The sequence below is a fragment of the Alligator sinensis genome, unplaced genomic scaffold (assembly GCF_000455745.1).
Source record: "Alligator sinensis unplaced genomic scaffold, ASM45574v1 scaffold534_1, whole genome shotgun sequence".
Classification (NCBI taxonomy): Eukaryota; Metazoa; Chordata; order Crocodylia; family Alligatoridae; genus Alligator; species Alligator sinensis.
Genome location: NW_005842050.1, coordinates 2,150,432 through 2,175,869, shown reverse-complemented (window position 1 = coordinate 2,175,869; position 25,438 = coordinate 2,150,432). Strand labels below are relative to the sequence as shown.

General features: G+C 43.4%; 1 protein-coding gene across 1 annotated transcript in view; it reads right to left on the bottom strand.

Moving 5' to 3' along the window:
* The window catches only part of PLD5 (phospholipase D family member 5), a 320,538-nt gene that overhangs the window by 109,578 nt on the left and 185,522 nt on the right, over positions 1 to 25,438 (bottom strand). The window contains exons 3-4 of the mRNA XM_014519571.2: positions 23,421 to 23,589; positions 7,356 to 7,470 (exon numbers count right to left, since the gene is read on the bottom strand). Coding sequence (XP_014375057.2) covers positions 7,356 to 7,470; positions 23,421 to 23,589 — 284 coding nt within the window. The remainder of the gene's footprint in view (positions 1 to 7,355; positions 7,471 to 23,420; positions 23,590 to 25,438) is intronic.

Below are 25,438 nucleotides of genomic sequence, written 5' to 3'. Positions count from 1 at the left end.
TGCTACCTCCAAATGCAAGTAGCAAATTTAAGATGGATTAGTTACTGTGCAGTAATGAACATGGAGATACAACCCAGGAGCAAGTTGTCTCCCAGATCATCCCTACCAGTAAAGGGCCAGGGCTCTGGGCTGGGAGCCTCTTTTGATCCAGGGCTGGGCTGCCTCTATGGCAGCCCCTCTCTCAGGTTTTAAAAGCCTGCAAACATTTTGAGCCCTGGGGAAAACAAACAAGGAGCCTGAGAGCAATCCAGGCCGTGTGTGTGTCCTGGGCAGGCCACGGGCTAGCCTCACCAGCCTGCCTGCACCCCAGTGCCACTGCCTGCCTCTGCACTGCCAAATGGCAGCCTGGACAGCCCAGGGCTGCAAGGTGCTGTAGTGTGCTGCAGGATGCTCCAGCCCCAGGCCACACCTGTCAGCCCCCAGGCACATCTGCAGAGAGCTTCTGGCATTGTCAGCTCCACCAGCTACAGTACTGCTCCAGAGTCTGTGGGTGCTGTGAGGCACTGCCTCTCTGTGCAGCTGCCTGTCCTGTGCTGTGCCCCTGTGCTGGGCACTGCAGACAGTTGTCCAGGCCTGGCAGCTCAGGGACAGATGCAGGGGGCCCAGAGAGTCGGCACGGAACCCGCAATGGCCTCCTCCCTGTCCGCAGCCCTGCCCATGCCCGTGCCCTGCACCCAGGGCCCCAACTGAACCAAGGAGGGGACTGGAAAATTTATGTTGCTATGGGTGAGGCAGAAGTGCAGCACAGTTTGAGCAGGGTGACCACTCCAGCATCCACATATACAAGGCACTGTCAGGCTGGATGCGGAAGTGCAGGCACAACCGGTCAGCACAGCAGTACTGCATAAAGCTCAAGGCCTTGCGAGCACAGTGGGTCACTGTGACCGATCAAAATTTTTGGTCTGGCCATGCAGCAAGATCATGAGGCAACTGATGGCTCTTCTTTCACCCCAGGACCCAGGCCGCAAACATGCTGTCTACAGCATCATGGGTGGTTTGCCCGAGCCCCCACCCTGGCCTGGCATCCCAAGTGACATGTCACCAGGGGATGGACCCTTGGATGCCCAGCAGCCCTTCCCACCCAGCTCCCCATCTGCAGTTTCCAGCAGCTCGGGGAGCCCTGGCAAGTGCCCCAGTGCCTGCCTCACCAGCTCTGCAGCCCCAGGGTCAGCCACAAGGTGTGGCCAGCCATGACACTGCTGGCCACCAGCAGTGACAGCTCCTCCCTGGGGGGCATCACTGGCCAGGCACCTGCATGCCACACCCCACTGTCTAAGGTCACCTGCTGCAGCCACATACTGTAGCCGACAGGCAGGACCATTCCAAGCCACCAGCCATGCCAGCCCCAGACAGCTGGTAAGCCCCACACTGCGGGGAGAGCCCTCCCACCCTGGCCCCTGCCCTTGCCCTTGGACCCTGTCCCCTCTCCCTGCCCTGTTTGGCTGCACTGTCCCGGTCTCAGGTTCCTCCCAACAGCATACAGGATGATGAGACACAGTTCAGGATGTTATTGAGCAGCCTATGCCCCTGCAGCTAGGCAGGCATTGGACTCTCACACACCAAGGAACATGTTGATGCTAACAGTGATGTCATCCTTAGTAACAGGGGGCAGGGACATGTAGCACAGGCCCAGGTAGCTCTCCAGAAAGTGGTGGAGTTTGCAGGGCAGCCCGAGCTTGCCTCCCATGGCATTGTAGCTCATGGTACCAAACCAGGTGTGCAGGCGCACTCAAGGTACTATGAGGATCATCATCAGCCGGGCATAGTGGGTCAGGCACCACTCAGTCCACACAAACAGCTCACTGCTCATTGCCTGGGGTAGGCAAAGCAGGGGCATGGTCAGGGCACAGCCCTTGCATGCTGGGGGGCTGGCCCCAAGGTGTGTCCCGAGAGAGGCCCCCAGCAGGAAAGGTGGGGACATGGGCAGCTCCTCATCACAGCTGTCCAGGAGCCAAGTCCAGGTCAGGAGCCTGACCTGTCCTGCCCTGGGAATGGAGTGGGGGAAGCTGGCTGCCTGCAGCCAGCACCCAGTGGCTCGCTGGCTCCACGGGAGCATGGAGGGATGGGGGGCTTGACTGGCAGCCGCCTGGCTCCAGGCCTGCGCAGCCAACTTACCGTGGTCCCTGGGCATTTGTGCATGCCCAATCCCTGACCTGAGGCCTGGTAGCACATGGCCCTGGTAAAGAGTATCTTATTTCTGAAATGTTGCAAACTCCCACAAAAAGCTTCTTTCCCCATGGCTCTACAGGTCCTGCAGCTGGATGCTGGGGAGAGGCTACACTTGGCAGTGGATATGTGGCCTCACTATCACCGATGACTGCAACTGGGGCACTGTGGATGCACCAGCTCTGTCAGACATGCACAATGAACCACACCGTCCTTTTGCAGGCGCTGGTAGCAGTGTCAGAGGAGTGTGTGGAGGACTCATAGGTCTAGCAGGAAGAGGATATCATTCTGAGCCTGGCAGTGCAGGCCACAGATGATGACTGCTGGGTGCTGGACACCGTTCTGGCTTTGGCAGTTGTCTTCATGTTACCTGCTGCCCAGCCCCTGACCCTAGCCCCACCTGTCCCCTGGCAGCTGCCTTCCACCTAGTAGTAGGTCCCCACCTAGGCCTGGGAGGAGGTCCTGTGGTGCCAGCAGCCACCAGAAGCCCCTGGTCTGGCCTCTGCCCTAGGTCCAACACCATCCAGCCTCCCTGCCTGGGCTCAGGCCTGTTGCTTGCCCCAGCTCCACATGGGTGCAGAGCTCAAGCTACCTGCAGTGGGACCAGGATCACATACCAGCCCTGCTGGGCCTGGACAGTGACTGGCAGAGGGGGCAGCAGTGCAGGGGGTCTAGAGTAGGGAGTGTTGGAGGAGGTGGTCAGCCAGCACCTCCCACACACAGTGCCCTAGCAACAGGGCTGGCCCCGCTGTCAGGTGTGTGGCTTTCCTGGTGCTTGAGCACGGAGGGGCGGGGTCCACCACTGCCACTGCCACCACAGGTGGTGCTCCTGCTTCCAGGCATCCTTTGCCCACTGTACCTCTTCCACTCACGCCTCACAGAAAAGCTTTACTGGGACTCATAGATGTTATCCAGCACATTGGCTGCAGCGATGACCCAAGGAAGATTTCCTCGGTGAGCTCGAGGCAGATGGTGAGGGTGTACCAGTGGCCCTTGAGGTGGCCTCCATAAGAGTGTGGGACCAGCCCAGACAGTGGTTAAAGTAGGCCTGGTGGGGCTCCAGGCGGCCGGTATAGGACCACATCAACTAAGGCAGGAGTGGGTAGGTGGGGTCCCAGATGAGGAGGGGTGGGACCACAATGGTGCTCAGCTGCTGGTCCAGCACTCCTGGCATGAAGCGTCTACCCTCCACCAGTCCCAGCAGACTGGAGTTGTGAAACATGTGGGCATCATGGGTGCTGCCTGCCCAGATGACACTCACATGCATGAATGTGCCACAATGGTCCACGTTGGCCTGCAGGACCATGGAGTGGAATCCTCTGTGGCTGTAGTAGGGCCAGTCTCCATGAGATGGGCACATAATGGGGATGTTGGAGGTATCCGAGGGCATGGAACCCCATCACCACCACCACCAGAAGATCATGCATGTGGATCACAGTGGGCCCTAGCTCATCCTGGAGGGTGCCACACACCTCCAAGGCGGTCTCCCCAGCAGTGGCCTTGTCCATGCTAAATCTATGTAAGCTGTACCAGAGGCTGGCTGGTGTGGTCAGCTGCATCAGGGTGAGGGCCAGCCAGGTGTCTGCAGGAAGGGCTGGCCATATGCTAGTGTCCTGGCTGGCCATATGCTAGTGTCCTGCTGTCCAGTTTGGGCCAGAGCTGCTGTAAGAGATCCCAGAAGATGGCATGGGTCAGCCAGAAAGCGTCCAGCCACTGCTCATTGTCCTAGGTGTGCTGGATGACATGCAGCCATCAGTCCTGGCTGACACAGTGAGCCCAGAGGTGGCAGGGCTGGAGGCCCAGGAGGGTGACAGCAGACCCCAGGATGGCATCCTGGAGCCCCTTGTTGGTGTCCCTGTTGGCTGCAGCTGCACAGGAATAGCCCTTGGACAGCATACTGCAGGGAGGCAGTCGTTGTGCATGGGGAAGCCAGGTGGGGCAAGACAACCATGGGTCAAGCAGCAGTCAGCACTGCAGGCCAGCAGGGCTAGTGCCGTGGCCAGCAGGAGCACAGGGTGCTGTTCATTGCTGCCAGGGGCAGGGGCTGGAGCAGCCATAGCACAGGGAGTCAGAGTGGCCAAGGAGAGAGCTGCCACATGCTGCCCCTGTGTTAAGCACACTGCTCCTGGGCAAGGAAGGAACCGGCCAGAGGGCAGCATGCAGGGCTGGCTTTTAAAGAGGACTGCTAGGTGCTGGCAGCTGCAGCCAGAGCCTGGAGCTCCCCTTGGTGGTGGCAAGGATCCATTCTAGAGCTGCAGGAAACTTGGTGCAAAGAGCAGCAAATCTGGTCCCTAATCTCTGCATGTGTAGATGTCTACCCGAAAGTGCTTACTCTGGAGTAGTTTACACCAAAGTAAACTTAGAGTAATTCAAATGCATGTGTAGATGCACCCACATATTATCAGATAAAACTGAAAGGAAAGGGGAACCCATCTACTGCTGCCATTGTCCCCAACTGACCTACAGAGGAGGGGTCCCAGAACTATTCCTGCTCTGCTCAGGCCAGGGGCTGTAAGGAGCAGCTTTGCAGGGCACTGGGTTTGCCGGTGGTTGCAGCAGGTAAATCCCTGCTCCCTTTCCCTCCACCACAATTCCCTATTTCAGTGGCTGTTGCTGCAGGAAGAGGCTACACAGGGAGCTGTGCTTGTATGGTTCTCCTTCCAGCACCTGACCCTGAGCAGTGGGTGACATCTGAGATGACTAGGCAAAGAGCAGGAGTGCCTGGAATGGAGGACCCACTTGCTGTTACTGTCCCCAGCTAAGCCCATGCAGCTACTCCCAGAAGCCTCCAGGTGAAGCAGAGTAGGAGCAGCCCTGGGACTTCCCTTGCCCCTGGGTCAGCCAGGGAAAGTGGCAGCAGCAGGCAGGCCTTCTCTTCTTATGCCTAGAGGCAACCCATTGGCAACCCCTGCTGGAGATGGGGAAGGGGGAATTGGAGGATAGTGGGTGCCTGTGGTGGGTGAGAGGGGGTGTCAAGAGCTAGGGGAAGGGCACAAGGGAATCATACCAGCTTGGGGACTCAAAAAAGTCCTTCACAGCTGCTGCCACAGTGCAACACTGCAGGGGGGAGGAGTGGACTGAAATCATTCTTAAAGTGTTGGTGGCATCTCCCTTTTTACACACCCTTTTTACATTTGTAGATCTGCCCATGAGAGCAGTTATAAAATCCTTAGCCTTTGAAAAAAGCTTTCAGGCCTGGTGGGATTGCATGGTGTAAATAAATCACTACAAATGCAGTTCTTTCTATTGCTAAAGCATTTACTTGTTTGAAAGTGCTCAATCTCACCTTTAGTGAACAATATTGCCCTATGTCTCAAAGAGAAGAAACCACTAGAATATGGGAGGGAATTATGTCATATGATCATCTTACTTTTCTACAGTATTGTGATAGCTCCATGCCAAACTTCAAAGTGGTTGAAACTCAAGCAAACTTATTTATAACCTCCCACCCACACATCCACCAGATCTAGAGACAACTCCAGATCTTTTAGTTCATTGCCTAGAATTTTACCTACAAGTATCACTGCTGGAGCAACACAAAGAATTATGTTCACACCTAATTATACCCTATAAAAGCTATTGCCAAAAACACCAATGTAAATGCAAACCTCACTTCTGTAACTGGCTGGCATAGACCATTATAACCCAAAAGAAATGACTTCACTAGCTCAGCTAATTTTACTGACTATGATGCACTACATACTCCTTTCTACAATATGTCTAAAGAGAAAACTCTCCTCTTTAAATATACAAGACTGATGTTGACAGATCCAGATTCCTTTTCCAAATGTGTAATGCTATTAACATAACCTTTGGACACGCAGTGAAAATAAGCAAATGCCTGGCAAAGGGAAACTAGTAAATGGCAAGTTCGTGATTCATATTATATTGCAATTAGGCTTCAGAGTTAATCAAAAGGCAATTTCTTGAATGATCTGAGAGCTTCATTAATATATCCCTTTTTATACACCTAGTTATCTATTATTTTCATTTGGGAAAAAAGTTACTCTTACAGCTCATCTTAAACATACAATATTGCTGTGGTTTTCTACTGATATGCTATTAAGTGTTTCACTGTACTGATACATCTTAACTCCTATTATTTACCCTGTAGATAGATATGCTCCAGAGATGATGGATATGATATATATATATATAATTGTTTTTTATTTAAAATTATATCCTAAACTTAAAGTTAGTTATATCCTAAAAATTACAGCTCTGTCATCATTTTAAACCATTATTCTAATATGGTGATAAGTCATTAATAAAAAAATCTTAGTTTTAATAATTTTGTTTACTTTGTATATTGCTCTAAAGTCAGTATAGTTTGTCGATAGGTTGTTTCTCATGAATAGCTAGTGAATTACTTCTGTTTGATCAGGAAGAAAAGAATAACCTTTCCTAAACTATAAAACTGATTGTGAAAGCAAAACAAAAATGTTGACAGAAGCCTCAGAACAAAATGTAGCACCTAAATCTAACTTTACTTTTTAAAAAAATATACTGAAAAGCTTTCAGACCAATAGTCTACTTTTCAGTTTCTAAAGTGCTTCAGCATTGTGATCAAGTGAATTACATGTGCGAGAGAGATCTGTGACACATACATTGTGGTTAACAACAGCAACAACAACCACAACAACAACAAAATCAAAAAACAAAACAGTCACAGGCACTGTCACTGTCACTACAGAACAGGTCTCACCTTACCATCAATTGCTTGGGGAACAGCCATTTAGGTCAGTGGGAGTTTTGCACCGAAATTGATGGCAAGATTTTGCAACAACTTACGTCAATACTATTGACATGTTATTTTAATTATTTTACTATTCCTCAAAAGAGAATACCTCTTCCCACAGTGTGTAATAGCTGCATTTCAAGATGCATTTTCTACCATTAGCATGGTTCTGCTGACTTTAAATTCTAATCACATGGCCACCTTTTTACCACTTACAAGCTGCCAGTATCTGTTTCAACTAAAGTGACAGAGTTTTGGGAAATGAATGAAAACTCTGAGCCAAAATAAGCTGAAGAATTATAGGATGGAACTAGTAAACAAATAGCTCTAATTTTATAGTTTTATACATATTTCATATGTCTATGAACTAACAGGCTTTTACTCTAAAGAAAAGGAGAGTTAGAGTAACATAGCAGTCAATGGTATAATAACGTAAAGACCTTGGTCTTACCCTTTGTTTTCAAGTCGCTTAATACCTTTGAGTCGATGTGGTGTATGTCGCTCATTAATTTTATCTCAATATTTCGAGATGCCAATTCTAGCAATTTTTCAAAAAGCCGCTGACCCTGGGAAGAACATTAAAGAAGAGCAAGGTTCATAAGAAACAGAACTACTCAAATTACATAGCAGAAACTTATATAAAAGCAAGTGATATTACACAGGAACTGGAGTAAACATGAGTTAGCTAAGAATTATTCTGATACCGTCTCTACAGACTATTTCAAATAAGTAGATCCTTTCTTAAGAACCTAAGTTAAAGCCCAGATTTGCCCTTTAGTTATTTGATATTAGTATCCATGGTATTGCATAGGTAAAACTGAGACAATGTTATATTCAGTTCTTCATACTGCATTAACTTAGTTTTTAGTGTTTAATCACCTTCCTTGAAATAAAAAAAGAAAAAATGCGGTTATATTTATTTTGTACTGAAGGATTAAGGGAGCAGGACTGCTGTAGTAAAAGATCCAACTGGTCAATGATCTATGTTTTAGCTGCCCTTTAATGTACACAGCTAAATTAGTAAGGAAAATGATTATCTGAGTACACTGAACATGTCTTTAAATATTCATACCCTTATTTCAAGCCACATTTTTAAATCTTAGCAAACGGAGAATCTCTCACTGAAAGGAGAATACATGTTAAATCTTAGCTTTCAAAGTAAAAATCTATTGATTTTTCTGACAAATAAAATGTTTAAATGTTTTTTTCATATATGCATAATTTTAAAAGCTGGAGAGATGTTAATTAACTTTTTAAAATATATCATCCTTAAACTGAGACCAAATATGAAATATTTCATTACAAAAAAGCTGATAGTCATATATATCTAAGATTAAGAATCCCAAATGTAATGTCCATCTTACCATTAACTATACTATGGTCTGATAAGGAGGCGGCTGTGTTTCCTTGCCTCTATCTAGCTCATGAACCATAGGAGCTAACTGTGTTTTGACTTAAAAAATAAAATAAAATATGTACAGAAGTAGTGGTTTAAGACAACTGACTAAGGTAGGGTCTATCTTCATGGTACATTTGAACTGTGTATAAGGTAAAATGAAGCCTAAAAGGAAGACCAATTTCACTCGACTTGGTGTCATGTGCAAATTGACTACGTTTTCACTCAAAGCCATTCTCTGGATCATTAATGAAGATATTTAGCAAAGTGAGACCCAGGACACACCCCTCAAAAACCCGGGGGTTGATACCTCCTTCATTTGATATGTCCGCCCAACTAGACACTGAGCTCATTGAGCACAATCATCCAACCAATTGTGCATCGACCTTGCAATACTTTTGCCTAGTCTGCAATTACTTAGCTTACTAGTGAGAATATCATGGGAGACTATGACAAAAGCCTTGCTGAAGTCAAGATATATCACATTCACTTCTCTACATTCATGCACGCAATCCCTCATTTTGTCGTAAGAAGAAATCGCGTGGGTCAAGCATGACTTGCTCTTGATAAATCCATTCTGGCTGTTCATGATCAGTTTTTCTCCTTTAAGTGCTCAGAAACAGATTCCTGATGAAATGCTCTATTATCATGCCTGGTACTAAAATCAGACTAACTGGTCTGTAATTCCCAGGATCCTCCTTCCCTTTGTTAAAGATGGGCACTATGCTTGTCTTTTTTCCAGTCATCCGGGACCTCACCTGACCTCCACAAATTCTCAATGATGATAGCCAATGATTCAGAAATTACCATAGCCAATTCCTTCAGTATCCTATCATGCGTCCCATTTGGCCCAGCCAACTTGAAAACATCCAGCTTTTCTAAGTAGTTCCTAACCTGTCTTCACACTACTCTAGGGTGCTTATCTCCTCCCCTATCCCTATTCTGAAGTAACAAAATGGCCCTACATACAGGGATGACCCCTCCTCATTATCCCCTATGGATTAAAGGCTTGATTAAATCCCCAGTCGAATCAATGGGCCTTTCCTTTGTTTTCAGCGGAGCGTGGAAGAGGCCCTTCTCCCTTAGTAGCTCTAACAATGGTGTCACAAGTTTACTTTCAACATTTGCAAATCTTCGTAATGTAGTGTTAGGAGATTACCTTCACCTGAAAGGAACAACTTTGCAATACTAGGAGGACACTTAAACATGTGCTAAACTACTTGAACACATGCCTGCATACATTTTAATTGCACTTGGGATATGGTTACACATGACACTTAGTATGTTTTAACTCTGGTTACATTCCTGTCTAAACATTGAAGCAGGGAAGCAAGTACTAAGTGCCTTCATAGCATAGTAAAGGTAGGTCTTTTCTATGCTGAGTTGTTGTCAGACTGTTCTACAATCAAGGGTCTCTGGTGTGGTGGGGAAGAATGATAGCTCTCTCTCTCTCCCCTACTCTGCCACCTCCAGGCTCTCCCACAAACCCCAGAGTTTTGCTGATTCAAGGCTTCAGAGCAGTATAGGGTCTGAGACCAGCTCCTGTGCCATGCTGGTGTCACTCCCAGCCCCCACACCAAGCTGGAGCCTCAAACCAGCTCCTGTCAGGTGTGGGGACTAGGACTGGCTCTCATGCCATGCCCATGCACTACATTGGATCTTTAAACCAGCTCACTGTAATCCCTGAGCTGAGACCAAATATGAGCTGATTTTTGGTTTCAGCCCTGGGATCGCATTAGACTCTTAAAACAACTATAAAAATACTGAACTCCTATGTTTAAAAGCCTCTTACATGCTGTAGTAGTAACTATGTAAAATATCACAAATACTTCCTTGATTGGTTAAACTATCTTGGCTTCTATTTATCCAAAATTGATCTGTAACCTAGTTTCTACACTTCATGCCATGTTTATCTGCAATTTTACAGTTATTATTCTATAAAAAAAAAGACAGGACAGAAGGTCGGAAGAGTTTTGTCACTGCTGTCACCAGATTGGAAATGTTTCTGTCTAATAAGAGCCCTCATGCTGTCACTCAGTATTTTCTCTGAGACACATCATCAGGCTGCTGTGAGATTTTGTGACAGCATTCAAAAAATCACTTCAGATGTAGCTTGTGACAATTAAAAAGAAATCAGGTACTATACCAGGCACTATGAACTTACATTATTATATATCCTATTTATGATTTATGATACTTATAATATTAGGATGTTTAGGATATCCTATCCTATTAAGGCAGATGTCTATCTTGATAATATTTTCTTGCATTTTACACAGTGCTGTTTCAAGCAATCTGCTGACAATCGCAGTGTGGCATAACAGAGTACGTTTCACATGAATACATTGTCATGCTCATAATAATTATGGCTCTGAATTCCTATATACCTAAAAATATAAACCCAAATTATAGATGTCACAGCAAATGGGTACGTGATCAGAATAATTACTACTATAGAAAATAAAAGATTGCAAAGACGTTTGATAAATACCATTTGTCTGCTGTTATTATAAACATATACTTTTCATTAAAAAAACAGAACTGAGAAAAAGAACATTAAATGAATTAAAGAAGTACTCTACACTAAATTATTTTCCCTTCAGCAACTTAGGTGCCTCAAGTTTTGACAGCGCTGGCAGTTTTGTCTGTCTGAAAAACAAAGAACATAACTCCTATTTCTTTTTGTAAATGTATTATGTTTAATGGCATTAATGTCTTAAAAACTTTTTCTACAGCCAAGCTCATGAGTACATCTATAAAGTATCATTAAAAAATAACATACTGACAGCAGTTTGTAGCAAATAGAAAAAAATACTAAGCGTAGCTACTACCTCTTATTGTAAAATTAAGAAACTCAACAGCTCCATTCCTGATCCTCCAGGCAGGCTGGCAGATTTCATAGGCAAAACGTAGGGCGGTATAGGGGGGCACATGCCCCCCCACCCCCCCGACACCAAGAGCTCCAGCCGGTAGGGGGGCACAGAGAGTACTAGTGCAGCATCTCCTGGCTGCCATTCCTCTGCCCCTGAGAGCATGGTGCCAGCCCCCGGTGCCACCAGATTAGCCACAGAGCTGCGCAGGGTCAAGTGAGGTAGGGGGTCCCCCTCTGGCAGGGCTGGATTGGGGCAGGTGGCTGTGGGTCAGGAGTGAGGGGCACCACTTGTGATAGGGAGTTGTGGGTTGGGAGTGAGGGGCACCAGCATTGCCAGGGGCTGCAGGTCGGGAGTAAGGGGGCACTGGCAGGACTGAGAGGGCTGTGGCTTGGGAGTGAGGGGCAACAGCATGGGCAGGGATAGGGAATCAGCATATCAGGGCTGTTCAGCACCACAAAGAAGCAGGGAAGACAGCTGCAGGTGGACCTGTGTACTAGTGAGTGATGGGGGCAGGAGGAGCTCTGATTTTCCACTATAAGAAAAACAAAATCAAATGCCAAAATATATAAGTATTTAGCATTTATTTTATTAGAATGATTGAGGCACTGCTAGGCCTCCTAACTGCTTTAAAATGGTAAATATAAAACATGGTGTTCAACTGGTACCTATATATATAGTGTTTCATTTTAATTGCAGAAAAACACAGATTTGGGGGTTTTAATCAGTGAATTTGGGGGGCTTCATCAGAGAATTTTGAATTTTTAAACAGAGAAAACTAGAATCCCTACTGATAAGGGTCATCCCCATCAGAAATCATGTGGAGGTCTAGCTTTGACTGGGAAGGGAGAAGGGGAGGAGTCTCTTCATTGCTGTACCTAAGCCCTAAGGACAAGCACTCGCCATTCTGTGGTTTATGGTTATGGATTCTTATCCCATCAGGTGCATTAGCTTTTGTGACCCCTTTGTTCCTCTGGGTTCTTTGCTTGTTTGTCTCTTCCAGTGCTGCCGCCCTCCCCCGTGGCCCCTTTCTCTCCTTCCCTTCCTACCTTTTCTATTCAAATCACTCATTCCACTTTATACACTACTCTATGCTCGTTTTTTCACAGCATCTGATGAAGTAAGCTTAAGTTCACAAAACCTATGTTTTCTATACAGAAAAACCGGATTAGTTCAGTTCTGGATAGTTCAAAGCATTGGATACTTGGATGCTATTGTCTCTCCCCAGCTAAAAAGATAGGTTTTCATATGCCTTATGGTACAGATAATTCAAAATATTGCATCTTTGAAATCTGAAACTCTTTTCTGGTCCTTTGGACCATAAATCCATGGAAACTAATTTGTTTAGTTTGAAATACAGTAATACTGTATAGATAACACTGCAGTATTAGTCTGCAGAGATGGAGTTATTATGTGTTCTTTTCTAGCACACAGCCTTGTATGCCATGCATAGTATAGTCCCTGCCACTGCTCAATAATGTGTTGGTACTTTTACTTTGGTTGAACTGTACATATTGCTTTCAGTCATGTGTGAGTCAAGCAAAGATGAGCATCATGGCAACCAAGAGGAAGTACAAGTTAACAATTTCACATAAGTTGAAAGTGGATAAGAAAGTGGATAATAAAGTGAAATCCAAAACAAAAATTGCTGAAGAGCATTGTGTTCCTCTTCCTGCACTTTCAACCTATTTGAAGAATTGTGATTCAATAGAGAAGATGGGAGTGGAAGGACACAAAACCAGGATGAAGAAAAGAATCCAAGGGGCAAAGCGTTCAGATTTAGAAACTGAACTATTTGAGTGGTTTTGTGATATGAGGGCAAATAATATCCCAATATCTAGGCTGCTAGTTAAAGAGAAAGCAGACAATATTGAGTTGAAGCTAGGAATCACCTTTCAGTGTTCTAATGCTTGGCTCCATCATGACAACATATTTTTGCTTTGTGCAGGCAGCTAAGCCTCTTCCATTGATGTTGTGGCTGCACAACATTAGTGTAAAATTGTGAAGCCAGTTCTGGACAAATACATGCCAAAGGACACAGTCATCGCTGATAAAATGGGACTTTTTTACAACCTACAGTCTGAAAGGGCACTGGCACTTAAGAGAAATGTCTTATGGTGGGAAGAAAAGCAAAAAAATGGCTCACCATATTACTCTGCTGGAATGCCAACAGTAGTGAGAACCTACAGCCATTAGTGGTGGGGAAGTTTGAAAATCCCGTGTGTGTGAAAGGGGTGAAACAGCTGCCATGCCAGAAGAGAACCAACAAAAATGCATGGATGGCAATTAAGTTGTTTTGCGAGTGGCTGCTCCAATTTAAATGGAGAATGGCATGCCAAAATCAAAATGTGCATTTACTAATTGATAATTGTGCCACCCACCATTGTGAAGGATTAGATTTGAAGCATATGTGCGTGCTCTCCCACCAAGCACCACAAGCTACATGCAGTCCCTAGATCATGGGATAATATACCACATTAAGATGGCATATTAGAACAACTGGTGTGTTATCTTCTGTGGGAGGTTTCCAGGAATGGAAAAGATCCACAAATATGGAATATTCTCAAAGCTATGAGTAATGTGATCATTGCATGGGGAAAAGTTCCAGTCCACATCATCGCAAACTGCTTTGCAAAGGGCAGCTTTGGTACCCAAGCTGCAGAAGAAAATGAATTTGAGCAAGATGATCCTGACTGCGCTGAGCATTGGAAAGAAATGGATTGCCCCACCAATTTCCAAGAGTTTGTCAGCGCTGATGATAAGGTGTTAACTTTTGCAGGAGGAAACAGTAAAAGGACAAGTTGCTGTGAAGGAAGATGCAGTAGAAAACAAAGAGGCAAAAGAAAATGAGGAACTGGAGTCTGAGCAAGCACATGTGCAATGGAAGGAGGCATGTGTCGCACTCCCAGTTCTTGATTCCATGGTGAAAGACAATGCTGGATGATGGATTAATGGAGACTATGGGGGAAAACCAATCAGCAAACTTGTCCATGACTAATATAAGAACATGGTCAAGCAGATTACAATATAATCTTTCTTTAAGAAATTGTGAGAAAGATTATACTCGACAGTGGTTGCATATAATAAATACAGGATAGTAATTTGGATAATTTGAACCCATTTATTTCAGTCAGGTTTTTCTGGTCCCCTCCATTTTGAACTGATGAGGTTTTCCTGTATATTTTATTCAGTTAGCTAGTAAGGTGCCTATTTAGCCTGCCTTTTATCTGACTTCAGACTAATATGGCTAACTACCACTCTCTACTCATAGATGGCACCACGCTCATCCTAATGAAATGGACTGCAATCAATCTACACAAGGAACTTGCTCAGGTACGCTCAGATGTCTTCTTTTTGACAAGATGAAAGCAAATGAATATCATAACCAAGGGATTCCAGGTGACTAATCCACTCTGTTCTACATACCACACAGCCTATTATCACAATATGTTTCACTCTGAGAAATAGAGGAACCACCTCATCAGTCTGCCACATAGCAAACAGGAACCAAACAACATCAGAACTGCGGAACTGGAAGAATACAGAATCACTCAGACATAACAGCCATTTATCATGAGGAGATGTCTGCATCTAGCCATACAGCCTATCAAAAACACTTTCATTCCTTAAAGAAGAAAGAAACAAAACTTTCCAAGTGTGCATACTCCAACATTAAGAATCCACAGTAGTGTCATCAACCTATATAACCTCACTCTCAGCCTGACTGAGGTGTCTGTACTATCCCATGGTTTGTCTTTCTGCCATACTACACAACTCAATATGATGCGGCTGTACGGAGACCTTGAGGCTTTTTTCCAATACCCAAGGCTGAGGGAATATTTCCGTGATAAGGAACCATACAATGTTCAACCTGCCACAGACTAGACCCTCGCACAACACAAGAAGAAGGGCAATTCTTGGACTCAATCTGAGGGTGGCAGCCCCATTCTAAATCTTATATAAATTGTGTTCACATGTGTGCTAAGTCAGAGATTGTCTAAAAGCAACAATATTGTTGTTATGACCCAAGTCCTGTGGAATGGAGTCATACTCAGCCTTAAAAAACCTCCCAGCATTAACATAAACAGGCTGATAACGTGGGGAGGCGGTTGTTGTCATTCGCAAAACAGTGTACACACAGGAAGTCAAGAGACAATTTTCCAACATGGAGATTACAAACTCCTGACAGAGGACCCCGTGGCACAATATCAGAGAAACTAGATAGACTCTTAAAGGATCTATCTCTGGAGAGACAGAAGAGGACTGCTGCTTATACCTCCTGGGAGCTCCGGCCAGACAATTTTACATATTACCCAATATCCGCACACCTGGCAACCCAGGACGCATCATTGGCTCTGAAATTGGTACCACCATGGAGAGAGTTTCTGACTATGTTGACTCTTATCCTATTCCCATAAGCCACTGGAGCTGCCAGCTCTTTGAAAGACACCACAAATTTCATAAAGACACTGGGTTCCATTGACAACCTGCCAGCAAACACGATAATAGTTACTATGGACGTCATATCTCTGTATACTAACATCCCCCATGAGGATGGATTACAAGCCATTAAAGAGCATTAACCTTAATGAGAAAAATGCTCTCTTTCCATGATACCCTCCATCTTTGTCCTCATACACAGCTATTTCAGATTTGGGGACTCACTATACCTATAAACAAAAGGCACACATATGGCCCCTTAATATGCCAACATATTTATGGTGGACGTTAAAGTCTATTTTCTCTGCAACTGCGCTCTCATCCCCCTGGTATAATGCAGCTCTATCAATGACACCCTCATAATATAGACACATGAAAAGGAATTTCTAGAGAAATCTCACCAGGACTTTAACAACATCCATGTCTCCATCAAACTAATTCTGAAATACTCCATCTGGCAGATTCATTTCCTAGACACTACAGTAAAGGTTTTCAGTGACCATATCACCTGCACACTGTATCAAAAACTGGCACAGCTTCCACAGCTACCTTCACACCACCAGCTTTTAGCTAAGCAAACCACTAGAACCATCATCTACAGTCAAGCTCTATGTTACAACTCTATCTGCTCCAATCCCACCAACCATAATGCACACCTTCAGGAACTGGAGCAGGGATTCCTACAATCACAATACAATCCCAAAATGATAGCTACACAAATCAACCAAGAATCAGACTTGCTCCAACCTACTACAATACCAACCCTGAGGCAAGGACAGCAGAATCTTTCTGGTTGTGACCTATAGCCCCCAGCATGAATACCATAGACACAATATTATTGACCCTCAACCCCTCCTGGAAAATGATGTCCATCTCATTTTATCATGTAGCCATGGGGAACAAACCTGTCCTGGATTACAGACACCCCCTGCCCCCAAAGAATCTCTCTAAAGAAACAGACTATAACTCCCATCCTCATCGAGGCACCAGGCCTTGCAACAGACCCAAATGCCTGCTTTGCCCCAGCATCAATACAAACCACCTCATCACTGGGCTGAATAATAAGGAGTACATCCAAGGTTCATTTGCCTGCAACTTTATCAACATCGTATGTGTCATCACCTGCTTACAAGGTCCATCTGCTGTCTACATCAGGTGGACAATGTGATCTCTACGTGTAAAAATGAAGGGCCACTGATCTGACATCAGCTGCAGAATGTCTCAAAGGCCTTTACCAGAGTACTTTATCCTCCTTGGACACTCCATCACTTATCTCAGGACTGCTGTTCTCAGACAGCAACTTCTTAAAAACCAGTTTGAATGGTAAATTGAAGAAAAATAAATTATTCACAGACAGTGACTACAGGTTCTTATCCTATTACCTGGATTAATTTTTGTGACCCCTTTGTTCCTATAGGTTCTTTGCTTATTTACTTTTCCCAGCACTGCCTCCCTCCCCTTCCCCTTTCTCTCTCTCCCTTCCCATTTTTTTGTGTTCAAATCACTCACTACACTTTATACACTGCTCTACCCTGTCCTTTCACAGCATCTGATGATGTGAGCTTAAGTTCAGGGAAGGTCATGCTCTCTGTATATCTTGTTTAGCTAGTCTATCAGATGCATCTCTACTTTGCCTTCAGCCTGACTTCAGACTAGCCTAGCTGACTGAGTACCTCATTTTTTGGTTATCAGTGGGCTGTCACTTCCTTGGCATGCAAGTATAGTTTGTTACCAAGATGCTGCAAGCCTGACTTACCAACTACCATTTTGGGAAAGAAATTCTTCTCTCAGAGCACAATTGACAAGGCATTAAGCAGAGGTTATTCTTGTTTAGTTGATTTGTGTTTTTCCTATCTCAAAGCATCTTAGCAACTAATCTAGAATCATGGTAGGATTTAAAAAAGATTTTCAAGAGTTTCTAATTTTGTTACAACTTGCAGTGGGTGCTCAATATACACAAGAGACTCAAAGGTGGCCAGCTCCAAAAGGTAATCATCAGACCCAGGAGGGGTCTGGTGGGACTGATTGCCGTGGAAGAAAAAGGAAAGAATACAGGCCTTCACAGGTGGAGGGACCTTTCATTTTGTGTCTGTTTGGAAGGGGAGAAAGGAATCAGAGGTTGGTTGAAACCTCGGGGTTATGCTCAAGATTAAAAAAAAATCTTGATTACTGGTTTATTTAAAGGTCATTGAACTGGACCAAAATAAATTCCAGGTATTTGAGGACACTAAAGTTAATTTAGCCCATTTGCTGCCTTTCACTCTAAAACCCATCATTGTGTTTATGTCCTATACCCACACATGTCTTGATAAATTATGTTCTGAGCAGGCCCATCATATCCAAAGAGGATTTTCAAGGAGAGGACTGTTTCTTCTGGGCTGTGTTTTGAGGAAGATGACATCACCTATAGTCTTCGCTGTTGCATGTGGCTGGTTATTGTGAGGATTTAGTGGTAGTTACTGGGATGTCTACATGTGCATTAAATTTTCCAAATGCACATTAAACTTGGTACCTCCAATGTGAGGTACTAAATAAATGTGCATTAGGCTGCCCTAATATGCAGTACCAAAAGTGCATGTTTTTAAAATGACACTTAATATGCAGTAGCCTATTTTACTGCACATTTGTGTAACTATATTTTTTTTACATGACACTTTCATGTGTAGTTAAATAGGCTACTGCTCATTAAAGTGCATGTGTAGATGCACCCACCAGTATTTGTGTTTTTCTGAAGCAGAACATATTCCTAACATATTTTTCAGGTGTACCTTGAGCCTAAATAAAAGGTAATACATGAGATAGGTGCATGTTGGCACAGGTGATGAAATACTTTGAGAGAATTACCCTTGGAAACCTCATTACTGAGCTAGAAAAACAGTCAGTTCAGACAGGAAATCTGAGGATCTGCAGGGAAATCTGTACATCAAATTATTCAATCCCAGGGCTTGCACAACAGATCCAGACTCAAGAACAGCTATTTTATTCCCTTGAAAATGGCTGCAAACAGCATGACTTTACCGGTTCCCCAGTTTTTTTAGTTTCTGTTGAACGAAAAACCCAGCCAGGAAAAGCTGTACCATCAGAGTCAGTTAATTATCATGTAACAGTAGATGGTGCCACCTATAAAATGCTGACCTTCCACTGAATGCCAGTGTTGTTTGCTGGAACTGAACAGTATCTTTTAAAATGCTTTCTAATGAGTGAAGTCATTGTCAAGGGTGAAGATTTATTGGGAATGCAGACTTTATATGATCTTTAAGTGTCATCCAATCATCTTCCAGCTTCATTAGCACTGGCTGTTTGTACACATGATGGGGGTTTAGCCCCTAAATTGAAATGGTGGGTATTTAATTGTGATGATTAAAAGCCCACCATTGAAATTTAGGGCCTTCTGCCACTGTTATGGGGCCCAATCCTTTTCTTTTTCTTCGCAAAGCCTACCTGCCTCTCTCACAGCTGGGGAGCAAGCTGCTGGTGGGTCAAGCGGCCCCTGAGCTATGGGGGGCCCTGATCCTTCCCTCCATAATGGCAGCACCCCCTGGGGCTGCCTGGGCAGGCTGCTAGTGGGCCAAGGGCTGCCGCAGCTCAGGCTCAGGGAACAGTTGGATTGGGCTAGGGGCTGCCTCCACCTGGGTGGTCCCAGGGGGTGCCACTGCCATGGAGAGAAGGACTGGGGTCCCCCAAAGCTCAGGGTCCCTGGCAGCTCACCCCCTGGGTCACAGGCAGGCTCTGCCATCAGCCTGCCTCTCCCACAGCTGGGGGGCAAGCTGTCAGATTAAAGGCTGCAATGGTACACATAGCTACGCTGCAAACTAAACTACATGGGGTTGTGGTTTAGTTTTCAATATAATAAACTCATTTAAATCGCAAAAAAAACCCCTGTGCATGTAAAGTGTGACTCAATTAAACCACAAAAATGGGCAATTTTCATCATGTGTACAAGTGCCCATAGTCAAGAATCACTGTTCTTCAGCTCATAAGCAAGCCACCACAAGGCACACAAACAGGGCAATAGGAAGAATAGAGGAAATAGATTTTGGGAGAAAAAAAATGGCTTGATTCTAAATTTGCCCCACTCAGCACTGTGAATCAGTTCGAACCTACCCCTGAAAGTTTTATGTCCCTGGTCCCATGGAACCTAAGCTGGTCATAGGAAGAATTCATGTCTAGGGATCCTGGTTTTCTCTGATTTTTAAAAATCCCCAATTTTCGGTTAAAAAAAAGTAACCCCAAATCCACATTTTTCCATGATTAAAATTAAACACCTCTCTCTCTCTCTCTCTCTCTCGATTTGGGGTTACTTTTTTTAACTGAAAATTATTCAGGTGTATAGGTTTTGGAAACAGACCACAATCTTTTGTATCCTCCCAGGGTACTTATTCTGATCTTAAAAAATGACAACATAAAATCACCAATACAGGCCCATTCTCCTCCCCCCAAAAGTGGCTCTCTGATAAGTGAATGAATGCAGAGGGAATAGAAAAATATACATAATGTTTCATCACACAGATATTTGTCCATTTGAATTTCTGTACTTCGAAAGCCTACAGTCCGTACCAGTACTAAATATTGTAGAGTGCTGTTTTTACAGCTAAAGAGTACAACATGCTTGACCTTGATGAGACAGTAGGAGTTTCTTATTTAGATTTATACAAACACAAGAGAAAGGGTGTCTTTATGTGACTGTATTGGCATAAGCCAAAATAAAGACAAATCTAACAGCAACCTACACTGCATGCATCCTGAAAGAAAAAAATTAACTAAGCATTATGGCAGCAAAACAAGAAAAAGTACTCTACCTTCCTCAGATATTTTCCTTCAACCAAACCAAACCAAAACCCCATTTCTCAAAAAGTTCCTGTGAAAGGGCTTGCATTTCAGGATGCTGTAAGCATCAGAAACTATGCTATGCCCAGTTTTGTAATGGGGTGTGAGTCTTTAGGAAAATTCCCATCCTGTCTCTTTTTCTAATGGAACAAGGACCCAACTGGAAATGCATCCCTACAAAACAAATAAAACACAAACAACATCTCATTTAATTGGCATTTTTTTTTCTTCTGGTCCTTTAATCCTCCTTTTTCTTCTTCTTTTGTGTATTTCTGAGCAAGATTTCCTTTAGCCAAACTTGCAAATACTTGAGCACACTATTTTTCTGAATTATTAGACTGCAATTATAAAAAATTACAAACTCTTCAAACAATGATTCTTCTATAAGCAAAGAAAGTTTGACCTCCCCCCAAGGACTTAGGGCACTCATTGAGTGTCCAGGGTTGGACATGGGGGAGCACCATTCAGCTCACCCCACTAACTCCTTCCCCGCAGTTACAAAGTTTGGTGTGGCACTGCACTGCCAACTCCAGTGGCTGGGCAGAGGCTGCACAGGGTATCCCCTGCTACTGCAAAGGCTGGGGGCGGGGGCGAGGAGGGGGCGGGGCAAGGAAAGGGAGGGAAGGGAATAGAACACCTTTCTGCTCCTTTCAGTTAACCCCCCACTGATACACTGACTGGTGCAGTGCTTCCCTATTTGGCATCTATGGCCAGCACAGAGCTTCCCTTGCCATGGCAAAGACTCCTGATGAGGGGGCAGGGGGATCTTGGTGCCCCCTCATAGTTAGCATCCAGAATGGGTGCCCCCTTGCCCTGTCCTAGTTAGGCTACTGCCTCCCCCACAAGGAAATACAGCAGATAATTTAATTCCACACATTTTTCCTTCTTTCATGCATTAAGGTATGTCTATATTTTGGGAAGGTAATAACATCATGCTTGGAATCCATCTCTCTAAGGCTTTTGCAGCATGTAGACTGGCCAAAAAAGATACCCATCCCTTGAAATGAAAAGGCTCGATTGCTAAAAAGGACTACTGACTGCTCAGTCCACTTTGCTGTGCAGCTGGGAAAGTGGCAGGGGTTTTTTTTGCAGTGTTTAATGGAAGTAATTTCTTGTTGATATAAACCTTCCGGCAGGCAGAAACAAATAAATGGAGCTGAACATTATGAAAAGTACATTTACCACAGTTTCTTTCAACTTTGCATTAGGAGTGAAAGAGCAAATCCTCTTTCCCCATCCACAATTTTACCTACAACATACATAATACTCATGTTACGGTGGCTTGTATTTTTCACTTTTCTATCTGAATATACCATAATGAACGATCCTTAACTGCTGAAGCCCCAAACTTTTAGTTTGCTATTTTCACTTCCTATCTGGGATCTGCTAAGCTCTGCTGGTTCAGAAGTAAATGACATGTTGAACTTTCTTAGATGAAAATTTCTCTATAAAAATTAATGTACATATCAAGAGCTATGAATATCTGGGTCATTCTTTGAATTCATCTGCTTCAGTGATTATGCATAGGTTTGAAAATCTTAGGAAAGGAATTTAAATGAGGCTTAGATGAATATTTACACCGTGGAAAATCTCAATATTTTGACGTTCAATAAATTTACTCAACAGCCACATTCCAATTTATATATGCCTAAAATAAAGTGTGTGCGTCTACACATTCATTAATGAGCCTTTGCTACTGCACATCAAGTTTAGCACCTCTAATATGAGGTACTACATAAATGTGCATTAGCCCACACTAATGCCCAGTAGCAAAGGTGAATATTTTTTGGTGATCCTTAATGCATAGTAGACTAATACTACTGTGCATTAGCATGTTTTTTGTTGTGATGCACTAATGCACAGTAGAATAGACCGCTGCGCATTATGGCATCTCGTGTAAATGTGCACAGTGTGGACTAAATTCTTTCCCTGGCTGCTCACCACAGTTTTTTACTCATTTAAGTGAACATTTAAACTCAAGTTTTAGGGTAACATATGATTCTCTATTTCTTTTGGAAGGAATGGAATTATATGTAGTCCTACTAGGGTTCTACACTTCTTTTGGGAAGGACAAGAGCCCATTTCATGACTGAAAACACTGGCCCTCTAAAACACTAGATTTCATTTGTTTAAAATACTAATCATTGGATTTATTATCCCATAAATAGCATTCTTACTTCATCATGTCCATGGAACTAGATGCAGATGGGACTGTGGGCAAAATGGATTCCTAGCAATGGACAGTTTCCCACATACTTTTGCTTTCCTCTCTATTTTCTGTCATATACATGAACTGCCTCTGTTTCACCAAAGTTCCCTATTGTATAAAGTATGCATGGGAAAATGAGAATTCTGTGAAAGTTTCTAAGAGAATTCAGTTCAGGGTGAGACCAACCCCTGCCATATATCCCAGAAAATCCCTCTTATATGCTCAATGTTTGTTAATGAAGCATAAGGAATAATGCATGTGTATCTTTTTCTGCATTAGGGAAGACCTTTTGTTAAAAAATGAAACGTGTTCTTTCTTATTGTAGCAATTCTGAATACTTGTTCTGACCACAATAAAAAAAAATCTGAATAGCTTCTCCTCTATATGATTTTTGATATAAATGGAGTAGTTAGATGCACAAGTAACTGGATTTGGGGACATGCCAGAATTATAGGTGCTTTAATGCAGGCACAAGTCTGAAGGCTTTAAACTATACAAACAATAATATTCAAATACCAGTCCTTTTATTATGTCCTTGGAAATGTTCTGTAGTCCAGAATATTTTTTTTTCAAATTTTATTTTAAATTTACCACTTCTTTTAAAACAGTATTCAACATGTTAATAAGTCTCATAATTAGGGAGTAATTTTTATCATGTTATTTAGACAAACAGCTCATGTAAGCAAAAGCTCCACAGCTTTTAAAAGACAGAACATAAGCATTAAAATACAAAACAAGACTGAAAAAGGGGTGATATTTTAGACTAAAACCTACCTGGCATGCAAATGGATGAGTGTGATTGAGGTCCCATTGGGAAGATACTATGTCAACAGATTTTTCAGCCATATTAAGCAAATTCATCCAGCCTTGGAAAAGAGACAAATGGGATGGTGCACTGTCTGAATAGTTGATACCTTCAGGAATATTTTCCACAAGAACAACCCTGAGAAAAGATAGAGAAAAAATAAAAACATTTAGCAAAGCTACTTACCGTTTTTATTCTCCATTTTTTGCCAAGGTCATGTTCATTTAGGGGTCTTCAGGCCTGATCTAAGATGTACTTCAAAACCTACAATCCTGCAACTCCGTGAAGTCACTAATTGCTATACATACCACTTTTCAGCATCAGGCCCTTAATGCCCATATAGTACATGCAGAATGGAACAATTTTAATGCAGTACAACAAATGAGGTTCGCATAATTTATGTCAGATTTGAGTCCACAATATGCATCAATGAATACATCTATTATGAATCACAAAAATAATAGATGTAAAAGATCCAGCATGGTACAGATCTATCTTAGAACTTATACATCTGTCACTGTCATGGTACTCAAGTGCCTCATAAACATTTTTTCTCATTTCTCATTTCCAATAATGCCACTTTACACAATTCTAACAATGTGAATATAGTTTATTTCCACTTCATAGTGCTCTGGTAGAAAAAAGGAGTCTTATGGCCAGATCCTATCCTACCTATCAGGCATCTAAGTGTGATTCTGTTCTACCCTGTTTAAGTACCTGAAAATCCATGAATGCATCTGATTTTAAGAGACGTTGGCTGTAGCTGTGTTGGCCTAATAAAAGATATCACATTTATAGATAAAGAACCTTGTCTGATTTTTAACACACCATCACCTTATTCTTAAGGCTGAGTCACAAAAAAGCCAGAGGAAAGAGGAGGACATGCCCACTTTTCCATAAACTGTTTTTCAGGGACTTGAGGGTGCAGAGGCATTGCACTTATATACCTAAGTCCACTTACACACTGAATAGGTACAGTAAGTTCTGGTCCTCAGGGAAAAAAATGAGAATGGGGCCCTAATGGATTTATTCTAACAATTTCTTAATGAAGTAGTGAAGTCTCTCTATGGAAGCTACAAACAGGAAAATCAGGTACAGCAAAATCAAATGATTTGCTCATCTGAGAGGAAGTCTATAGGAACTCAACTGAGATTTCATTAATCCTGGACAGGGATGGATCCAGGAGAGGGAGTGCACTGGTGAACTTACACCCTTTCTTCTCCACCCAAAACCAACTGCCTAGCAGTGGCAGCAATGCTTCTAGTCAGGCAGCATTGAGGGAGTCAATTGACTTCATGGCTCATTGAAATCTACCTGCTGGTAATCCCTTCTAAACTCTTCATTACACAGGAGTTAATTACTCTCTCTTCTTTTAAATGGCCTTGACATTCCACCAAGCAAGCTATTCTTTGTTCTGCAATTCTGAATGTTAGATGTTGGGTGCAGCAGGAATCAAAGAGGTATGCAGGTGGCTGTGCATGATAGAATGGCATGGGATTAGAAGAGTAATTCTCAACCAGGATGCCTTGAGATCCTTTCAAGGGTCTCACATGGTACCTCACAATGTCAGCCCTGTTGACATGATTAACAAGATAAACCAAGAGTTTTCAAACAGAAATCCATAAGGTTAAAACATTCTGACCTGTCATGATCTCTCTGATTTATCTGCAACAGAAGTATTGCTCTTTTATTTTTCTGTAGTAAAAAAAAGAGTGAAAACTAAGAACTAGCATTTTCCACGTGGTGCCTCTAGTCTACTGAGCAATGCCTTGAATTTATTGAGGAGTGCCTCGAATCTAAAAAGTCTGAAAACATTTAGAACAGCTTTAGAGAAGTTATAAAGCTACAGAGCAACTAACATTCATTTGTGTTTGACTGAATAAGAAAACAGTATTTCAGTCTCAAGGATTGGATCACAGAACTGATATTACCCCCCATAACACAATACCCACCCTTGAGAAGATGTGAATAGTCAAGCCATGCTTTT